Source organism: Zingiber officinale, chromosome 6A, assembly GCF_018446385.1.
Source record: "Zingiber officinale cultivar Zhangliang chromosome 6A, Zo_v1.1, whole genome shotgun sequence".
Lineage (NCBI taxonomy): Eukaryota > Viridiplantae > Streptophyta > Magnoliopsida > Zingiberales > Zingiberaceae > Zingiber > Zingiber officinale.
Window position 1 is genome coordinate 148414034 of NC_055997.1, and position 16621 is coordinate 148430654.

General features: G+C 33.4%; 1 protein-coding gene, 1 long non-coding RNA gene and 1 pseudogene across 5 annotated transcripts; 2 read left to right on the top strand and 1 right to left on the bottom strand.

Annotated features, from left to right (window-relative positions):
• Nucleotides 1–653: 653 nt before the first annotated feature.
• LOC121998655 (protein YELLOW LEAF 1, choloroplastic-like) lies at nt 654–4827 on the top strand. 3 transcript variants are annotated; one of them, XM_042553654.1, is made up of 6 exons: nt 681–779; nt 1171–1203; nt 2383–2473; nt 4067–4164; nt 4296–4377; nt 4485–4827. In XM_042553654.1, the coding sequence occupies exons 3-6, from the start codon at nt 2395–2397 to the stop codon at nt 4679–4681; spliced, it is 456 nt and encodes a 151-aa protein (XP_042409588.1). In that variant the 5' UTR covers nt 681–779; nt 1171–1203; nt 2383–2394; the 3' UTR covers nt 4682–4827. The 3 variants fall into 3 exon arrangements, with proteins under 3 accessions (XP_042409587.1, XP_042409588.1, XP_042409589.1); XM_042553653.1 differs by lacking the exon at nt 1171–1203 and having other exon boundaries at nt 654–779; XM_042553655.1 differs by lacking the exon at nt 1171–1203 and having other exon boundaries at nt 687–779; nt 2362–2473.
• A 2179-nt stretch (nt 4828–7006) lies between these two features.
• On the bottom strand, nt 7007–7155 carry LOC121999029 (annotated as a pseudogene).
• A 6282-nt stretch (nt 7156–13437) lies between these two features.
• LOC121994554 lies at nt 13438–15622 on the top strand. Of its 2 annotated transcripts, none has more exons than XR_006115773.1 (4): nt 13438–13536; nt 13738–13843; nt 14446–14740; nt 15239–15622. It is a non-coding gene; the product is annotated as an uncharacterized LOC121994554 (long non-coding RNA). The 2 variants fall into 2 exon arrangements; XR_006115772.1 differs by having other exon boundaries at nt 13470–13536; nt 13731–13843.
• The last annotated feature ends 999 nt before the right edge of the window (nt 15623–16621 follow it).

Here is a 16621-nt window from a genome sequence, read left to right on the forward strand (position 1 = left end):
GTCGCAACGATAACTAGGGTTCTAACTTCTTGGCACACAATCGCCTTTTTGCTCAGTGTAAACGTTCACTCCGTTAGCAACAAGATAGTTTCCATAAAATTTTTGATTTTCTTTTAATTCAATTTTATGTTTTTTCGAATAAGAAAATATGGAACATGAATTAACTTATTCGCAAAAAACTAATTTATTCAAAAAAAATATTTTTTGAATATATTTTATAGTTTATTGAAAAATTGCACGAATAGTGACGTAATAATTCATCATGGTTCCCCAAACCGACATAATTAATAAAAAAATTTAACTATTTAACACCTTTTTTTATATTGGCAATTACCTAAAAGGACTGCTGATGAGATATTCTGAACCGAATCAATGTATACCATTTATCAAAAATTCTAATATGATATTATAGCATATTAAATTTTTTTATATGGATATTAATTTTATTATTTTTTAATATACCAAAATATTGAATAATTTTGTTATAAAACACTATTTTCTTAAGGTATAAAATTCATGAGTTCTCAGTCTGTCCCGTCCAGTGGAGGTGATTTATGCAGGCCAAGAAAATGTGGAGGGTCGAAATAGAAAATGTCAGAAAGGGTCAAATCGTAATTTTCAATATTTTCTGATTGTTGGATATCTTGTAGAGCAAGAAAAGAAAGGCTATAAATAGCTCACTCGATGCTGCCGTACGTTTCCTTCTCGTCTCTCCTCTTCTACGGCGGAAGGAGGAGGGCATCGGTTGCTCGTTTCTTCCAAGAACGCATCGGTTGTTGGTGCGTTCTCTCTTCTTGTTTTTTTTTTTCTTAGGAACGCATCGGTTGTTGGTGCGTTCTCTCTGGTTGCTTTTAGTTCTTTCTTTTTCGTTTTTAATTGTGAGCTAGAGACGAACGAATGGGGCAAACCCTTTTAGGTCATATGTTTAATTTTCAGTTCTGTTTTGTCTCTAATTAACAGAAACTACGATTAGACCCTAGGGATTTCTTTATCGGATGAAAAGCTATATTCAATGCATTCGATGTTTGAGATTTTCCATGGTCACATGGAAATTCAAAATATCACAGGCAATTATTACAAAATCTAAGATATTTTGTGATCATGATTTGTTGATTGGCGGCTGCATTGGCTCATATTAGATTGGTAAAACAATACTCTTTCTCTCCACAGATTCACTCTGAATAGTGGTTCCTGGCAAGGCTTGTAAGTTGATTTTTCCAGTTTGATTTCATGTCGGTACTTTGGGGTTCTTAGACATCCTGCAAGTCGAGGTTTTTTTGTATCAGCCATATTACCTTACAGTTTACAGAATTTCATAATCCGTATCCAAAGCACGACCTAACTTTTCTGAATTGCAACTGTGCAAGGTCAAAGCAGACATGATATTTTCAATTTTGCTTCATGTGGTAAGGAGTAGATTGAAATAAGTACATATGCTCTGTAGAAATGTTTTGTGGGCAAATCAGATCTCAGCAAGACGTAGGCATGCTTAAGTGCTGTTGAGGACCAAATGCAATCTGATATACTCCAGAAACAAAGTTCTACAACCTAGGAATATTTGGTTGCTGTTAGTTTTTCTGTGTTGATGGGAGATTTGGATGTGATATTCAATCTAAATATGAGATTTGTATAATCACGGTGAATTACATTTCTAGTGCCTAGGAGAATACATGGAGTGGATGCTGGCTATTATTTCAGTGTAATACATTTATAATCACACAAGATGAGATGTTGTCATTTTCTTATAACATTTGACCATTAGTGATGGATTTTAACCGGGAGAACATCAAGTGAGAATTTGTTCAGGTAAAAACATTTGCCATTCATTAAGAAATTAGTGTGTATGCAGTGATCTATGTGGAAGGATCATGGGAGCGTTCTCAGACATACTGCTGCAGGTCCCAGACACAGGGCTGGCTCATTGCAGTTTATACTGCTTGGTTTTTCTTTTTCCAACTGTAGTGGACCACACCAGCCAAGGCAGGTGTTGGTTACCATCTTCCTGTCACCTCTACTGTATGACGGAATTAGATGTATGCTAAGCATGTCTTCAATAGAAGAAGTGGCATAGTTGAGGCCGTTGAAGATTCTAGGGTGTTCAGATAATTATTTTAGAAATTAAATATGTTGTATGGTTAGTTTTCCACAAAAGAAATGGGCATTAGTAAGCAATCAGATTGAACCCAAATAACACCATGCTGTACCTCATAAAAAAAAATCTATGTAACTCGGATTAAAATTTATCTTTATCAATTTTTGGTTTGGAACTTTTTAAACCATGTTAATTAGATTTATTTTATTATTTAAGACAACATTTTTCAATATCAATGAGCATTTCGTTGATTGCTTTCTCTTTATCAGTGTGTGACTTAAAATTTGTAGGTCTTTGAATAAATGGTGATGCACACATTTGTTACATCACCAGCACCAACAGTACAATGGCCAGCTTTTCTTCATTCCCAGAGATTATTAGGTACAAATATGACACTGCTAAAAAGTTCTGTTTTGATTTTGACTGAGTATGTGCAGATATTTTGTTTTCTCTGTAGTTTTTCAATTTTACTATTGTCTCAATTCATTGAGCACATTTTGTCTACTGAGACTAAGGGATAATTGTTTGAATTAATTAGGTATCATGGGAGTTTATTTAGATAATTGCTTCATTATGCAGTGCAAACATGCAATGCTTGATCAATTTGAAGATTCATTAGATATAAGTTGCTTCTGAACCTTTGATGAAAGCAATGAACTAGCTTTTAGGTTAATATTTAATGCACTTTTTGGTTGGGAGGGAAATCAGGTTTTCAACGAAATTGGTGATGTAAAAAGGCAACAATTTCCATTTCTAGTTTTGAGAGCCATAATTTGTTTGTTACATGAAAATAAAGTTCAACTAAAAATTGTTTTCAACAAAAATTCAGGAATAACTTTGATTAGCTAAAACAGTTACTTCGGCAGATAAACTAAATTCAACTAAGTTGACTAGCCTGTCGAACTAGGCTATTTTGTATGCCAAACTAATTTGACCTATAAGTAACACCAGCCTGATTGAACCGACTAAATTGGTGATGCAAAATAGATATGGATTTTTTGTATTTGTAAGGGATTAATTTGGTAGGCTCTCCTCTTCAGGAGAACAAATTTTTATTAGTGTTTTAAGATGGTAATTTTTTTGTTTTAGGATGTTTAATAGTTTTGAGAGACAAAATGTTTCAATATCATTTCTTTGAGTTTGATTCGATCTGGTTTTGTATCAATTTGGTAGCATAGCATTTTTCAGGCTATATCAATTTGCTATCAATCTATTAGCCCATCAGTTTATCAGCCATCTGCATGAACTTGGTAGATTGGCTCCAACTACCGGTTACCCAAAGCCAACCTGTCTGACATTATCGATCAATCGATTAATTCAGATTGACACTATCAAATCTGTTGGTATCAAAGACCAAGAAAATGCTAGATTAGTACAATCATTTGTTACTAAGACAATGAGACATATCAAATAAATTTCATGAAAATAACTTTGAATCTTCGACACTAAGAGTTACCTATAGTGCTTGTCTGAGACCACTTCTGATCAAGAATTCTTACTTGCTAACAAAGGCCCAGAAAACTCTAATTCAAAGGATCTGCTGTGTTTACATCAGATTTTATCATATAAACAGTGATTTTTTTTTTAACCTCTTTCAGTGGGTCTTGTAGCAACTCTGAATTCCATTGTATAAATAAAGGTTTGATCTCCATTATACTCCTAGGTACTTCTTGTATCAACTCTGTATCTGCCCTGTACGGGTAAGCTTCATGCTTTGTTATTTTTATGGATACTCTAGATTGGACAGTACTCTAACGGAAGTCGATTACTTCAGGAACTCATTACTGGGTTTCACTTTTTTCCTTTCTTTTTCCAAACCAGATCCTGGATTCATTTTGTTTTATTATGTTCTTATTTCTAAGTATGTGACTAAACATGCCTAGTTCGCCCAATAAAGTAGATAGCAAACCAAATGGGATGATGGTATCTCAATTCTGCCAGAGCTGATATTGTTGTTTTCTTGTTCATATACAGAGAAAAGAAGCCTTCAACTCAGCCAGAATGGTCATGGACATTCTGTTGCATTTGCCAGAAAAATTTCTCCATCCACAAGGCTACGTGTCGTGAATTCGGTACGTGGCACAATAGAACAATCAGTCGTCCAATATAGATACATCATTTGCCACTTAGCAGCATTTTTTAATAGCTCACTTGCATTTGTTTTTCTTCTGTATTATTGATTGTATCCAATTATATGCTTCAGAACGCCACTTGTGCGGCAACTCAGACTGAAAAGCAAACTGCAAGAAGTCGATCATCGACGATCTCAACCACTCCCACAAAAGGTAACTTTCCTAACTTTAGTGCAGTTGTCCAAATTTGAGTTGATCTTATCAAAATCTTATTTGAAAATTTATATTTTAAAATGAAATCTTATCCTCCTTTGAATTAGATACCCAGAAACCTATGAAGCTTGACGATGGGGGCCAAGGGTTCCCTCCATGGTTTGGTGGCGGCGGGGGCGGTGGGGGAGGAGGCGGTGGGAGTTCATCGGGGGGATTTTTTTTGTTTTCTTTGTTACTATTTTTTGATTACTTGAAGGAGCTAGAGGGGGATGACCCTTTCGATGATAGGGGAAGGATGTACTAATTAATATTTCAGATACATTCCACGATAGCATCGCATCGCATGCATCCCTTTTCTTGTTGCAAGTAATTTCTTTTTCATGTATATTCCATATACCAGTTCGGATCTTTTGAATAATTAATAATATTCTAATTTGCTGTTTGATTCTAGTTTTTTATTAAGGAAATTCAACTAAATTAAATCAATTTTAGGTCTATTTTGCAAAGTCAAGCCCGTGATGAATTAGTCATAGGCGGTCTAAGATCATTCACATCAGTATCCTTATCCAAAATCTAAAATTTAGAATAAAAGAACTACTTTATTAAATTTAGATATCCGTTTTTCATCACATGATACATCAGTTTTCCTATAACTTATCATATATTTATTTTTTTATTATTTTTTCTCTTTCTTTAAAAATTTTTTATTATTAAAGGAGGAGAGAAAATAATATTTTAATATTTAGGGAATGGATTCCATTATCTAAATTTAAAAAATTACTATTCATAAAATGTATATTCAGAGAATGAATAGGGTATCTGATGCGGATGTTTTTTTAATATAAAATGTAAAATTTAAACTAAAAATTTAGTTTAAGGTAATTAATGTGGATGCTCTAAGTTCGGATAAAATGTAAATGCTGGATATATTAAAAGACTACAAGGGAAGTATATTGATGAGTTACCCTTATCATTTTCTTTTAACAACTTTCATCTATTTGCGCATCTAAGCTCGAAATAATTTATTGTTACTCTTGGGTTGATTCGTGTCATTTGCTCCCAAAATTATCAAATCATTTTATAATTTTTAAAAACCTATCGTAATGAATACTTTGTTTTATATTAAACTAACTATCACGTATCCGCATTATATGTATAATATAATATATAAATATATGTAAATTAGTATTTTAGATTCTTAGATTTGGTAAGGGTGCGTTACATCATACAGTAGTGCAACATAAGGATAGCGCTTGATGATCCTGTCTGAAATCGATGAAAATAACGTGTTAGGTATGTGGCTATGTTGTTAACTAGGAAAAGACTCTGAGAGAGAGAGAAAATATGACATCTGACCCTCCTTCCTCCGCACACAGCAAGAAAGTAAAAGGAAATGTTAGTGAGAATTATGAAAGGGGTCCTTGGCGCAAGTACTTCGACAATCAAGTTAATATAGTAGCTGAGCGAAAAGTGTAAAAAGAGATGAACAGTAAATATGTGTGTGTTATAATGTTGTCAAGCATACCTAACCAACAGAGATGATCTTCTTTTTATACTGACTCTCAGAACTTTTGTAATCATGAGGTATCAAAGAATGTCTGATGTCTAGTATCATAATATGTTAAATAGTAGAATATGTATGGCTACCCTCCGTGGAAGTTTCCGTTATAGGTATCTAAATTGTCTTTTGTAATCTTCATATTAATGAGGGGGTTGAGAATGTTTGATGTCAGAATATGCTAAGTAACGCCAGACAATGAAAGTTGTATGAGTATCCTCAAAGGAAGGTTCTCTCGCATGTATATGCTATGGTAATAGAATATTTCCTGACGAGTAGCTGTTATTTTCTGATAGATTGTTGTGATTCTTTGATAATTTTGTTTCTTGGAAACAGTCCGAACGATCTTGTAGCCAACCGGATATATGATGAGAGACTGACATATGAGAAGTGGGGAGTTTAGTCCCATAGATTCGTCCAACACTTTAGGTCGACCGACCATATACTAAGAGTTATATTGTAGAAGCAAGGAGCTAGGCCCCCTATGTCTAACTGGTGCTAGAGAATGAAGTGCTAAGTCTTTTAAGCCGATTGGCTCTAGGGTCGATTGATTGTATGCTGTGAGACTTGTAATTAAAGAATGAGGATCTATGCCTTATAAGTCCGACCAGTTCTAGGGGCGATCGGTGTATGCTACAGACGTGTATTTGAAGATTGAGGATCTACGTCCCATAAGTTCAACCGACACTAGGGAATGGGGTGTTAAGTCCCTTAAGTCCGGCCGAGTGTACTCTATATATGTATCTTGCTACTAAGGAATGGAGTGATAAGTCTCCTAAATCCGATCGGCTCTGAGGTCGATCGACCGTATGCTGAAACACTTGTGCTTGAAGAATGGGAGGCTAAACCAAGTAAATTCGACTAGCTTTTGGACTGATTGACTATATATTGAACGGCATGATACTGAGAAGTGGAGCGCTAAGGTCCCTAAATCTAACCATCTCTAGGGTTGACCGTCTTCATACTGAATTCTTTAGTGCACTGAGGAGTCAAGAGCTGAGTCCCGATGAAAGTAAGTTGTTTAACTGCATATACTACCACCTCACTTTGACCATCAATTCCATATTATCCTTGGGGTCATACTCACAGTACACCGTATCACTTGAGAACCACATGAGCAAGCTACTATAACGAACTCTCTTTCGTAAACAACTAATTTAATTTTTTATATCAGATATTAAACTGATAAGAATAGATACTACACTTGATCCAGTAGAGATCCTCTGGTCCGTAAATTACGGACCGGGGATGATCCACTGATGAAGACCCTTGATTTGGATGGACCCCACCTATTTAAAGATGGAGTTCATCCAAATCAAGAATCCTCATATAATGGGCCATCTCCTGGTCCACAATTTACGGACCAGAGGATCTACTCTCCACTTGATCTTAGTTAAAACACCAAGAAAGATATATTTTTTAAATTATCAACTTTAATATGTGGGACTAAAGAAATAATACGACAAGGTATATTTTTTATATAAAAGTAATCAAAGAAAATTATTAATAAATGTTAAAATTATTTTTTTTTAAAAGATAAAGAATATTAAAGTAATTATATTTTGAGCTCGGTCAAATAATTTGAAGGTTGATATATTCTTATTTATAGTATGATTTATAGCATTTAAACTCAACTAAAAGTTACGTGTCGTACCCATCTATTCCTCATCTACTAGTTGCCATAAAAAATAATTATTATAAAAAGATAAACCCCTAATAGCAGCAACGACAGCCAGTTTATTGGAATAAATAAATAACGTTGCAGTGTAAATAGTTTTAGAAGAAAATTTCCAAACGAAAAACTAATAATTACGATATGAGGATTTTTGTTTTTCTCTTTCTGAACATTTAATAGGGCATTGGAGTACTTTTGCGCATTTATTTTATTTTTTTTTTTAATTTGGCATTAGGTGTCTAGTTCTCGGATTATCAAGTTCAATTGAGAAGCGTTCCTGATGATTTATCCATATTAGCTATTTTTTTTTCAAATCTACCATTCATTTAAGAAAAAAATCTCCACTAATTCATCATAGTTGAATCTTGACTATGAGATTTTTAAGATCTACATTTGAAGATCTAATCATGGTACCATAATATTTAGGGTATGTTTGATTGAAGATTGTCCTTGATAATCTTGGTTATTCATCCAAAATTATTAATGAAAATCCTATTTGATTTAAGTAATCAATGATTTCTGAGTAATGTTTCATACCTAACACGTAAACAAAAGAGACATGTAATCCGGATTCGGAAAACTTCAGAAAACTGAAGTTTCTCTTGATTCTGGGATTAACTAAATTTTTTTTACCCAAAATATCCTCGAATAAGAGAAAAATGTGATAAAAAATAAAATATAAAAAATAAAATAAAAATTTTGAAAAAATAAAAAATGTAAAAAACTTAAAAAATAGAAAAAACATTAAAAAAATTTAAAAATAATAAAAAAAGGGGGGAAAACATAAAAAATAGGAAAAAAAGTAAAAAAATTTTTTAAAAAATGTAAAATAATAAAAAAAACGTTAAAAAACTTAATATATATATATATATATAATAGAAAATAAACATAAAATAATTAAAAATTAAAAAAACATTAAAAAACGTAAAAAATTTAAAAACCTTTAAAAAAATTTTTAAAAAAAAGAAAAAAGAAAAAAAGGAAAAATGAAAAGAAATAAAAAACACATAAAAATAAAGAAAAAAGTGAAAAATAAAAAATAAAAAAATATAGTGTTTAAATAATAATAATAATAATATATGGTTGATTTTATAACTAAGGATAATATAGTAAAATATTAAACTAGGTTATTCATTAAAACCTTCAAACAAATAAGTTTTTGTTATATTATCTTTATTGAATAAAAAAATATTTGATTATGTTTTATTCTCCATAATCAAGATTATACATGATAATTTGAATCAAACACATCTTTAGAGAATTACTTCCTTATCTACTTACTCTAGGCATTTATTAGGTATTTGCATTTGCCATTAGCACGGTCCTTGTCTATCCTATTTAGGAAGTAGTCAATGTTAAGATGATTTGTAGTTGAGGGGTTGGGCATTAGGCTACTTCTGTATGTGGCGATGCTAGCAAATGACAAGGCTTATGGACGAGGTGTTGATGTTAGAGGCAACTGTTGAATCAATATTAGGCACCTTATAAATGACAAGTTAATACTAGTAAATACGCATGTTATATATTTGGATATCTTTCTTTATTATATCATTTATTACAAATACGTTTAAATTTATCCTACGGTGGAAAATTTTTAAAGATTGTATGGATCATTCTCATAGTTAACTAGATATTTAATGCTAATTAGAAAAAGAGTAATGTATCAGAATCTGGTCAGTTAAAATTCATACATATACAAGGGTATTTTAGTAATATCATATGCATATATTAATTACATGCATGTACATGCATATATTATGATTGAACGATAAAAAATTCTAGTTGGCCAGATTCTGACCAACAAGATATACTCTTAGAAAAGGGTAATGCTAAATGACCAGAATCTGATCAGCTAGAATTTATGCATGCATACGTATACAAGGGTATTTTAGTAATATCATATGCATATATTAATTACATGCATGTATTATGATTGGACGATAAAGAATTCTAGTTGGCCAGATTCTGACCAACAAGATTTACTCTTAGAAAAGGGTAATGCTAAATAACCAGAATCTGACCAGCTAGAATTCATGCATGCATACATATACAAGGATATTTTAGTAATATCATATGCATCTATTAATTATATGTATGTACAGGGGCGTAGCCACCTTAAGGAGAGGGGGTGCGACCGCCCCCTCTCAAATTTTATTAAAATTTTTTTTATATATTTATTTATTTATTTGGAAGTCCTTATCATCACTTTGAGTAGTTGATTCATCATCATTCAATGTCGAAAACTGAAATTGATCATATATTTGGAAAGTTCATGACCTAAGTTATCAATTGGTACCACTTCTACGAGAAAATATCACAATTTGAAATGTTAAGTATTGAATTTTAAAAATAAAATATATAATAATAAACGGATGAACTAAATCGTAGAGCACAAAGTAAGGAAACTAAATTAAAATTGAATCGAGTTTGAACTAAATTCAACGGGTAGATATGAAGATAAAAATTATGTTGGTTCAAATTGAAATTGATTTAAAGTTGAGTTATGACCGAACCAAGTTTAATATTTAACCAAGTTTAATTGATTTGAATTAGGATATTTTTGACGAAATCTTTCATTTTTTTCTCTCCCTCTTCTCCCTATGCATGTTACATCCCCGCCGTACCATATGCAACCCCTTCACCCATTCCTCTCTTTTATTTTTTTCTTCCTCTTCTTCCTCATTTGCTTCTTCTCCTTCTCTTCTCCAACGTTGGTAAACCTACAATTTTTTTCTATCCTCTTTTGAAGCACAAGAGCTTTTTTCTTCTCATTTCTCTTCTCCAGCAAGCAAGAAATACAACACCAGTTGCTGCCCTCTTCTAGCAACAAGATCAAGTAGCCATCAACCCCCATATCTTCTTCCTCTTTTGGTATTTTTTAGGATTTTATTTGCACAACAAAATAATCATGTTTTGTCTTACCTTGCTTTCTTTGTGTTATTGCCGAGCTCATCGAAACTAGTCAAGATTGCTAACGAAGAAAGTAAAGTTCTCCATTTTTTTACTTCTTCCTCTCTATTTTATCTTCTCTATTTTTCTCAAAAGCAATGATCTTCAAAGAGTTGTAAGTTATTCCTTTCTCGTTTCATGAATTTTTAAAAATTACCCCTCCTAATCGAAAATCCTGGCTACGCCCCTGTGTATGTACATGCATGTATTATGATTGGACGATAAAGAATTCTAGTTGGTCAAATTTTGACCAATAAAATTTACTCTTAGAAAATATAATGTTAAATATATATATATTAAGGACACTTGTAGTAGTGAATGTACAAGTGTCAAGATGTCACGTGAAAAATTGAGGTGTCAAAAGGGCTCCCATATTTTTTTTTATTTGAAAAATGTAAACAAATACTTTCTAAGTATGACGTGAAGTCTTACTAAAAATGTTAAAACGAAAAGAAAAAACAGAGTCGTGAGGCAGAATGCACCAGAACAATCTTTACAGAATCTAACTTGCCTACCATTTTAGACCCCCCACCCCTACTTTTTTGCCACTTTATATGAAAAAACACCTCACCTCCCTCCCCAAATTCTACCCAAAATTTCAAGTCAACAAATATTTAATTCCATATATATTTTTCTAGTGGAGTGACAAATAGTCAAATTCAACTGCGTCGACACGTAAAGCCTTCTAAATGCTCGACTCGTGCACTTTTTAATGTATCCTAAACAAATAAGTCCACTCGTCATGTCGATTAACTATTTCATTTCTAATGGGTAGCCGCCACTTGTTTGACTCTGAGGCCGTAAACAAATCCGGCCGAATCCAGGGTGCTAAAATTTCTTTATAAAATAATTGGATCTAAAATGAGTTAAATTGTTAAAATAATTATTTAAATTTTATTAAATTTATTTATATTAAATATAAATAAATTTTTACTAAATTTCAATATTAATTTATTCATAAATATTCGATTCACTTACTATCCCCACTCAGCTCTCGTCGAAATAATGTACACATACATGTGACAAAAGGTGATTCGTTCGTCCCAACATCCCTGTCAACCCGTCCCTAGGCCAACACGGAGGAGGTAAATCACGGGTAGCTATTAGCCATTAGTGCAAATGACCAAGACATAAGGAAGGTTATGTTCGGTCACGTCGAATTTCGATTCTAAGACCTCATATAATAACATCCTATGTTTTAATCATCGCACCGCCTCGAAAGGACAATAATGTACACATACATACAACTCCTCAAGAGAAAAATAAAATCGGTTCAAATTTTTAACTTTTTACATAAAGAAAAAACAAAGAGATGTTTGAGTGTATGGCACGCCATCGATTAGATTCCTACACTCACCAACGTGACACAAGCACGCAAGAAAGCGTAAACGAGTTAAAATGATGAAGTCATTCTACATTAGATTCCATAATTAATTAATTATGTATTATTTTCAATGTAATTACCTTATATAATGATATAAGAAGTTATGATGGGAAATTTTAAATTTTATAATGTTTGAATTAAAAAAAAAACCAACATATAATATCTTATGAATTATCAATGGTAGGAGAAGCAAGAAGATCAAGGCGGAGAAGATCGACATAGAAGAGCCCGAATGAGAAGTGCAAGAGGAAGAAGAGGATACAAAAGTGGAGGGTGAGATGGGAGATAGCGATATCGATAGTGTGAAGCTACTGGAGAAGTTGATTGAGGGCATTGATACAAGTGGAAGAGACATACATGCACATTTTTGTAGAAAAGGAAGTTAAGTTTTTCTTCATCAACTCAACTACCTTTTACACCAAATATAATAGAAAAAAGGGAAAAAAAAACATACAACTTTGATTCATTTTCCCACATTATATTCCATCAACTAACAATTGGTCAAGCAGCCTTTGCATTGAGAATTACATCATGGAACACTAAAAATTAATTAAAATTCAACAAATAAATAGATTAAATTTTCCACAAATGCATGAAGAATAATTCGGTTTGAGTTGTACTGCCGGCCAAGTCTCCTTAGTTTGCACTCGCTTGGATGCTTCCCTCCACATTAATTCCCCATGCATTCCGCCACGTGAGCGTATCTAACCATCTCCATTAATCAATTTCCATGGTCAATCTCAACCAATTAGGCCCCTCCTCACCCCCAAAACCCCTATATAAACCCTACTCCACCACCTTCCATTTCACTCGTCAAGCTTCGCCTACCTCCTCCTCCTCCTCCTCCTCCTTGTTTCGTCATGGCTTTTGTTGTGCGCTCACTCTTCCTAATTCTGTTAGCGATCACCATAGCTCTCAATGGCGTGCTCCTATCCACTGAGGCGCGCACTTTGAAAGAGATTGGGGTGCTCCGAGATGGTAGGAAGATGGCCGAGTTCGTTAATGATCTAGTGACTTTTGAGACAATGAAGGTAGGAGGGTCGAGCCCAATAATCAAGCATGCAAAAGAGAACAACAATTACTCACATCAAGATGAGGGACCGAGTCCGGGGATTGGGCACCGAATAATCAAGCACACAGAAGAAAATAACAATGACTCGCAAAATGTAAAGGATGAGGGACCAAGTCCTGGGATTGGACATTAAATTATAGCGAAGATATATTTACTTTATATGTCATCAATTGAAGTAATATGAATGTAATCATATATTTAGTTTGGAGTAATTAATATACATGATGTGGTGATTTGACTAATTATATCGGAATAATACATTTTATATGATCAATTTATATAAAATCATTTTTTTATTGTTGAAATTTAAATTTTATGGTAAATGAGAGAGAAATTAGGAGAATAATAAAAAAAACACTTAATTTAATAGCTTTTCTAAACTACTACTAATATTAAAAATAAATATCAGTTTATTTTAAACTGCGTCAAGCTTCGCAAGTTTCGACTCGTTCACTCTGGCGACGAGGATGGCGAGCGTTTGCCGGAATGGAGGTTACGGCGAGTGCTTCTCCATTAAAAGGGTCAGCATTGTGAGAGATTTAAGCTCCTCCGTTATTTTTCTTTCTATTTTTTTTTTTTACTGTCACAGAGATTGACGAATCGAATGATTATTAGGTTTCCTCGGATCAGGAAACCATCAATCGGAACCCTATTGAAAGGGGATTCTTTTTTATTTTCCTTTTTTTATATATAACAAAACATTTTGGTTTTGAAGTTTGCAGGATTTATCTTTGGGATTGTGGAATGTTGTTAAATGTGTTTATTTTTGTCGCACTTCTCATGGGGCTGCAGCTGCAAATTCTTCCGCACAATGGCAGACCTTGAGTGGTATGATTAAGGGTTTTGTTATCAGTACTATGCTTTGAGGATGCATGTTATTCTGCTCAATGGATTTATTGTACAAGAATTGAGAAGAAAAAAACGAACTTTCTTCCATCAAAGGCATCAAATTTATGTTGTTTCCTCTTTGTACGAGTTAAGTTGATTTCCTTTACAAGTTGAACCCTAAGTTTTCATTTAAAAATTTGGTTTTCTATTATACTACTAGATATTAGGCTTGAACCCAAAATCATAAAAGCAATATACTCTTGAATTTGAATGGTTGGAAAGTAGAGAGTTTGCTCCATATAGATGATAAATAATCCCTAAGAAATTCCTCAAGGGACACAGCTACTATCAAAGATGATCGAATTTTTTTCCATTGTTTTTCTTTACCTGATACATCTCAGTACTACCTTACATGTTGTAATTTGCTAATAGTATCATATGTTATTATTGGATATTTGTTACAAGGTTATTCAAGCACAATTCTGTATTCTAAATTACTATCTAACTAATATGGAAATTGTTAAATTTCACTTTCCAAGCTGCCATTGTATAATTTATGTGACTTGTCATAGTATATATTTACTTTCACATCCATTTCGCAGGTAATGCTCCCTGAGTTATAGCACGTGGCAGCTTCTGTGGAGTTTTCCCAGAATCCAGCCAGTATGCTTACCAATTTGCACTGGCAAATAGTGTGGAAAATGTATTTTATATTGTGACCTTCAATTAACAAAATATGGAGCTGGAATCTGCCAGTCAGATTATAGACTGGATAATTCAACAACTATTTCATCTGTCTTCCCGGAAGGGCAAAAACTTATCCTGTCAATGGAAAACAGCTTCAAGGATGGTTTTCTGTTGATTTCACTTCAGATCAATTAGATAACAATGTCTCATGTGAGTGTAGCTTTTTTATGTTTACTATTGAGTTGTATTAACTTTTTTATGCAGTCAGTTTAAGATTTAACTGGGAGTGAAAATCAAGATTTAATGAATTGCAGATTACATAGATTATTTTAATTAGGTATCTTCTCATAAAGTTTCTCTTTTATTTAGTAGATGATATTTTTCCATGTTGAAGTTTATTGATGAATATCTGTATATAACATTGATAATAATAATAATAGCACCATTTTTTGTTTGCACATCTACTCGTAGCTGCTGCATTCTTGTACGTGCATGGATAGAAGCTTCTCCTATTCTTTTTAATGATGAAAAGATTCTTCACAGTTATAATCTTAAAAACAATATGCATTGACATTGATAGTGATTTTTTTACCATATCAAGTGTTATAAAAATTTCAGATAATGACTAATTCCTTGTTTCATATCAATATAATAATTAATAAGTCATCTAAACTTTTCCTTTTTATGTTTTATGTGCATGATTCAAAGTGTCTTTTCTCGACCAAGCATATTTGATGCAAGTCTGCCAATATGTATGGTGGAAGATGTTGCTGGGCTTCACCCATCTCAATATTGGATAAATGTTCACGTAAGAGCTTCAAAATTTTAGTTATTTTATCTTGATGTTCTTTGGAGAAAAGTCTTTAATCTTCATGTTTCTACAACTATCTTTTCTTCGGTGAAATACTTGAGCTTAAAAGTATGGTAACATGAATCTTTAGAAACTAATATTAAGGAGTTATCACTAAGATGTCCCATCTATTTCTATGAACTTGATATTCCACAGCTATCTGGAAATTCAATATCTGAGATACTGATTAACTTTATAATGTCTTTCAACTTGTAGTCCAATACATTTTTCAAGGATCACAATCTGGATGTTGTGGACAACATTACGTCAGTTTGAAAGCAAATAGTTTTTGATTTTATATCTTCTCGAGAAGTAGAATTCCTAAAAACTATGAATGGGATGCTCGAAAGAGCCAAGACAAAGTTCATTTTCCTATTCTTAAATGTGGATTATGTGGAACCTTCCACAAATCAAACTTATAAGGCTCTTCTCGTTGATATTTTTGTTGGTACAATCGACCTCTGGGGTTTCGATATTTGATAATATACCAATGTCAGATCAAAAGGTCACGGGTTCGAATCTTGGAAACAATCTCTTGCAAAAAGCAGGGTAAGGCTGCGTACAATGGATCCTTCTCCGGGACCCTGCATGGCGGGAGCTTCATGCACCGGGCTGCCCTTTTACCAATGTCAGATCAGGTTGACTAAGGGTTAATCCAAATAGGAGGTTTGAAAGAGTAAAGTCTAGTCAGGACTAGATGACTGGCAAGGGTAAGTCCTAACCAAAGGTTTGGCAGGTGAGAAGTCTACTAAGTAACTAGTCCTAACCGAAGGTTAGTCAAGGGGTAAGTCCTAACTGGAGGTTAGGCAGATGAGAAGTCTACTGAGCAACTAGTCCTAATTGTAGGTTAGGCAAGAGGAAGTCCTGGTGAGTGGAGCCAGGGAATGGAAGCCCTAGTGAGTAAAGCTAGGCCCTAGTGAGTGAAGCTAGGTGGTGGGAGTCCTGGTGTGTGAAGCTAGACCCTAGTGAGTGATGTTAGGTAGTAAAATTCCTAATGAATGAAGCAGGCAGTGAAAGTCTTAGTGAGTGAAACTAGACCCTAGTAAGTGAAACTATGTGAAGAAAATTCTAATGAGTGAAGCTAGACAGTGCTCTAGGTAATGAGTGACCGACTGGTTTCCGATTGACCACTCGCGGTCGACCGAACCAGCGAATTCATAATACTGCTAACACTATTATATTTTACTATTTTATATATAATGTGCTAACTTAGTGTTGCAGGTAAGGCTTAGTAGATCATA

Coding starts and splice junctions, on each gene's coding strand:
- LOC121998655 (XM_042553653.1), top strand. CDS start 2,395: ATGGTGATGCACACATTTGTTACATCACCAGCACCAACAGTACAATGG. Junction 4,165..4,295: donor GGCTACGTGTCGTGAATTCG/GTACGTGGCACA, acceptor TATATGCTTCAG/AACGCCACTTGTGCGGCAAC. Junction 4,378..4,484: donor CTCAACCACTCCCACAAAAG/GTAACTTTCCTA, acceptor CCTTTGAATTAG/ATACCCAGAAACCTATGAAG.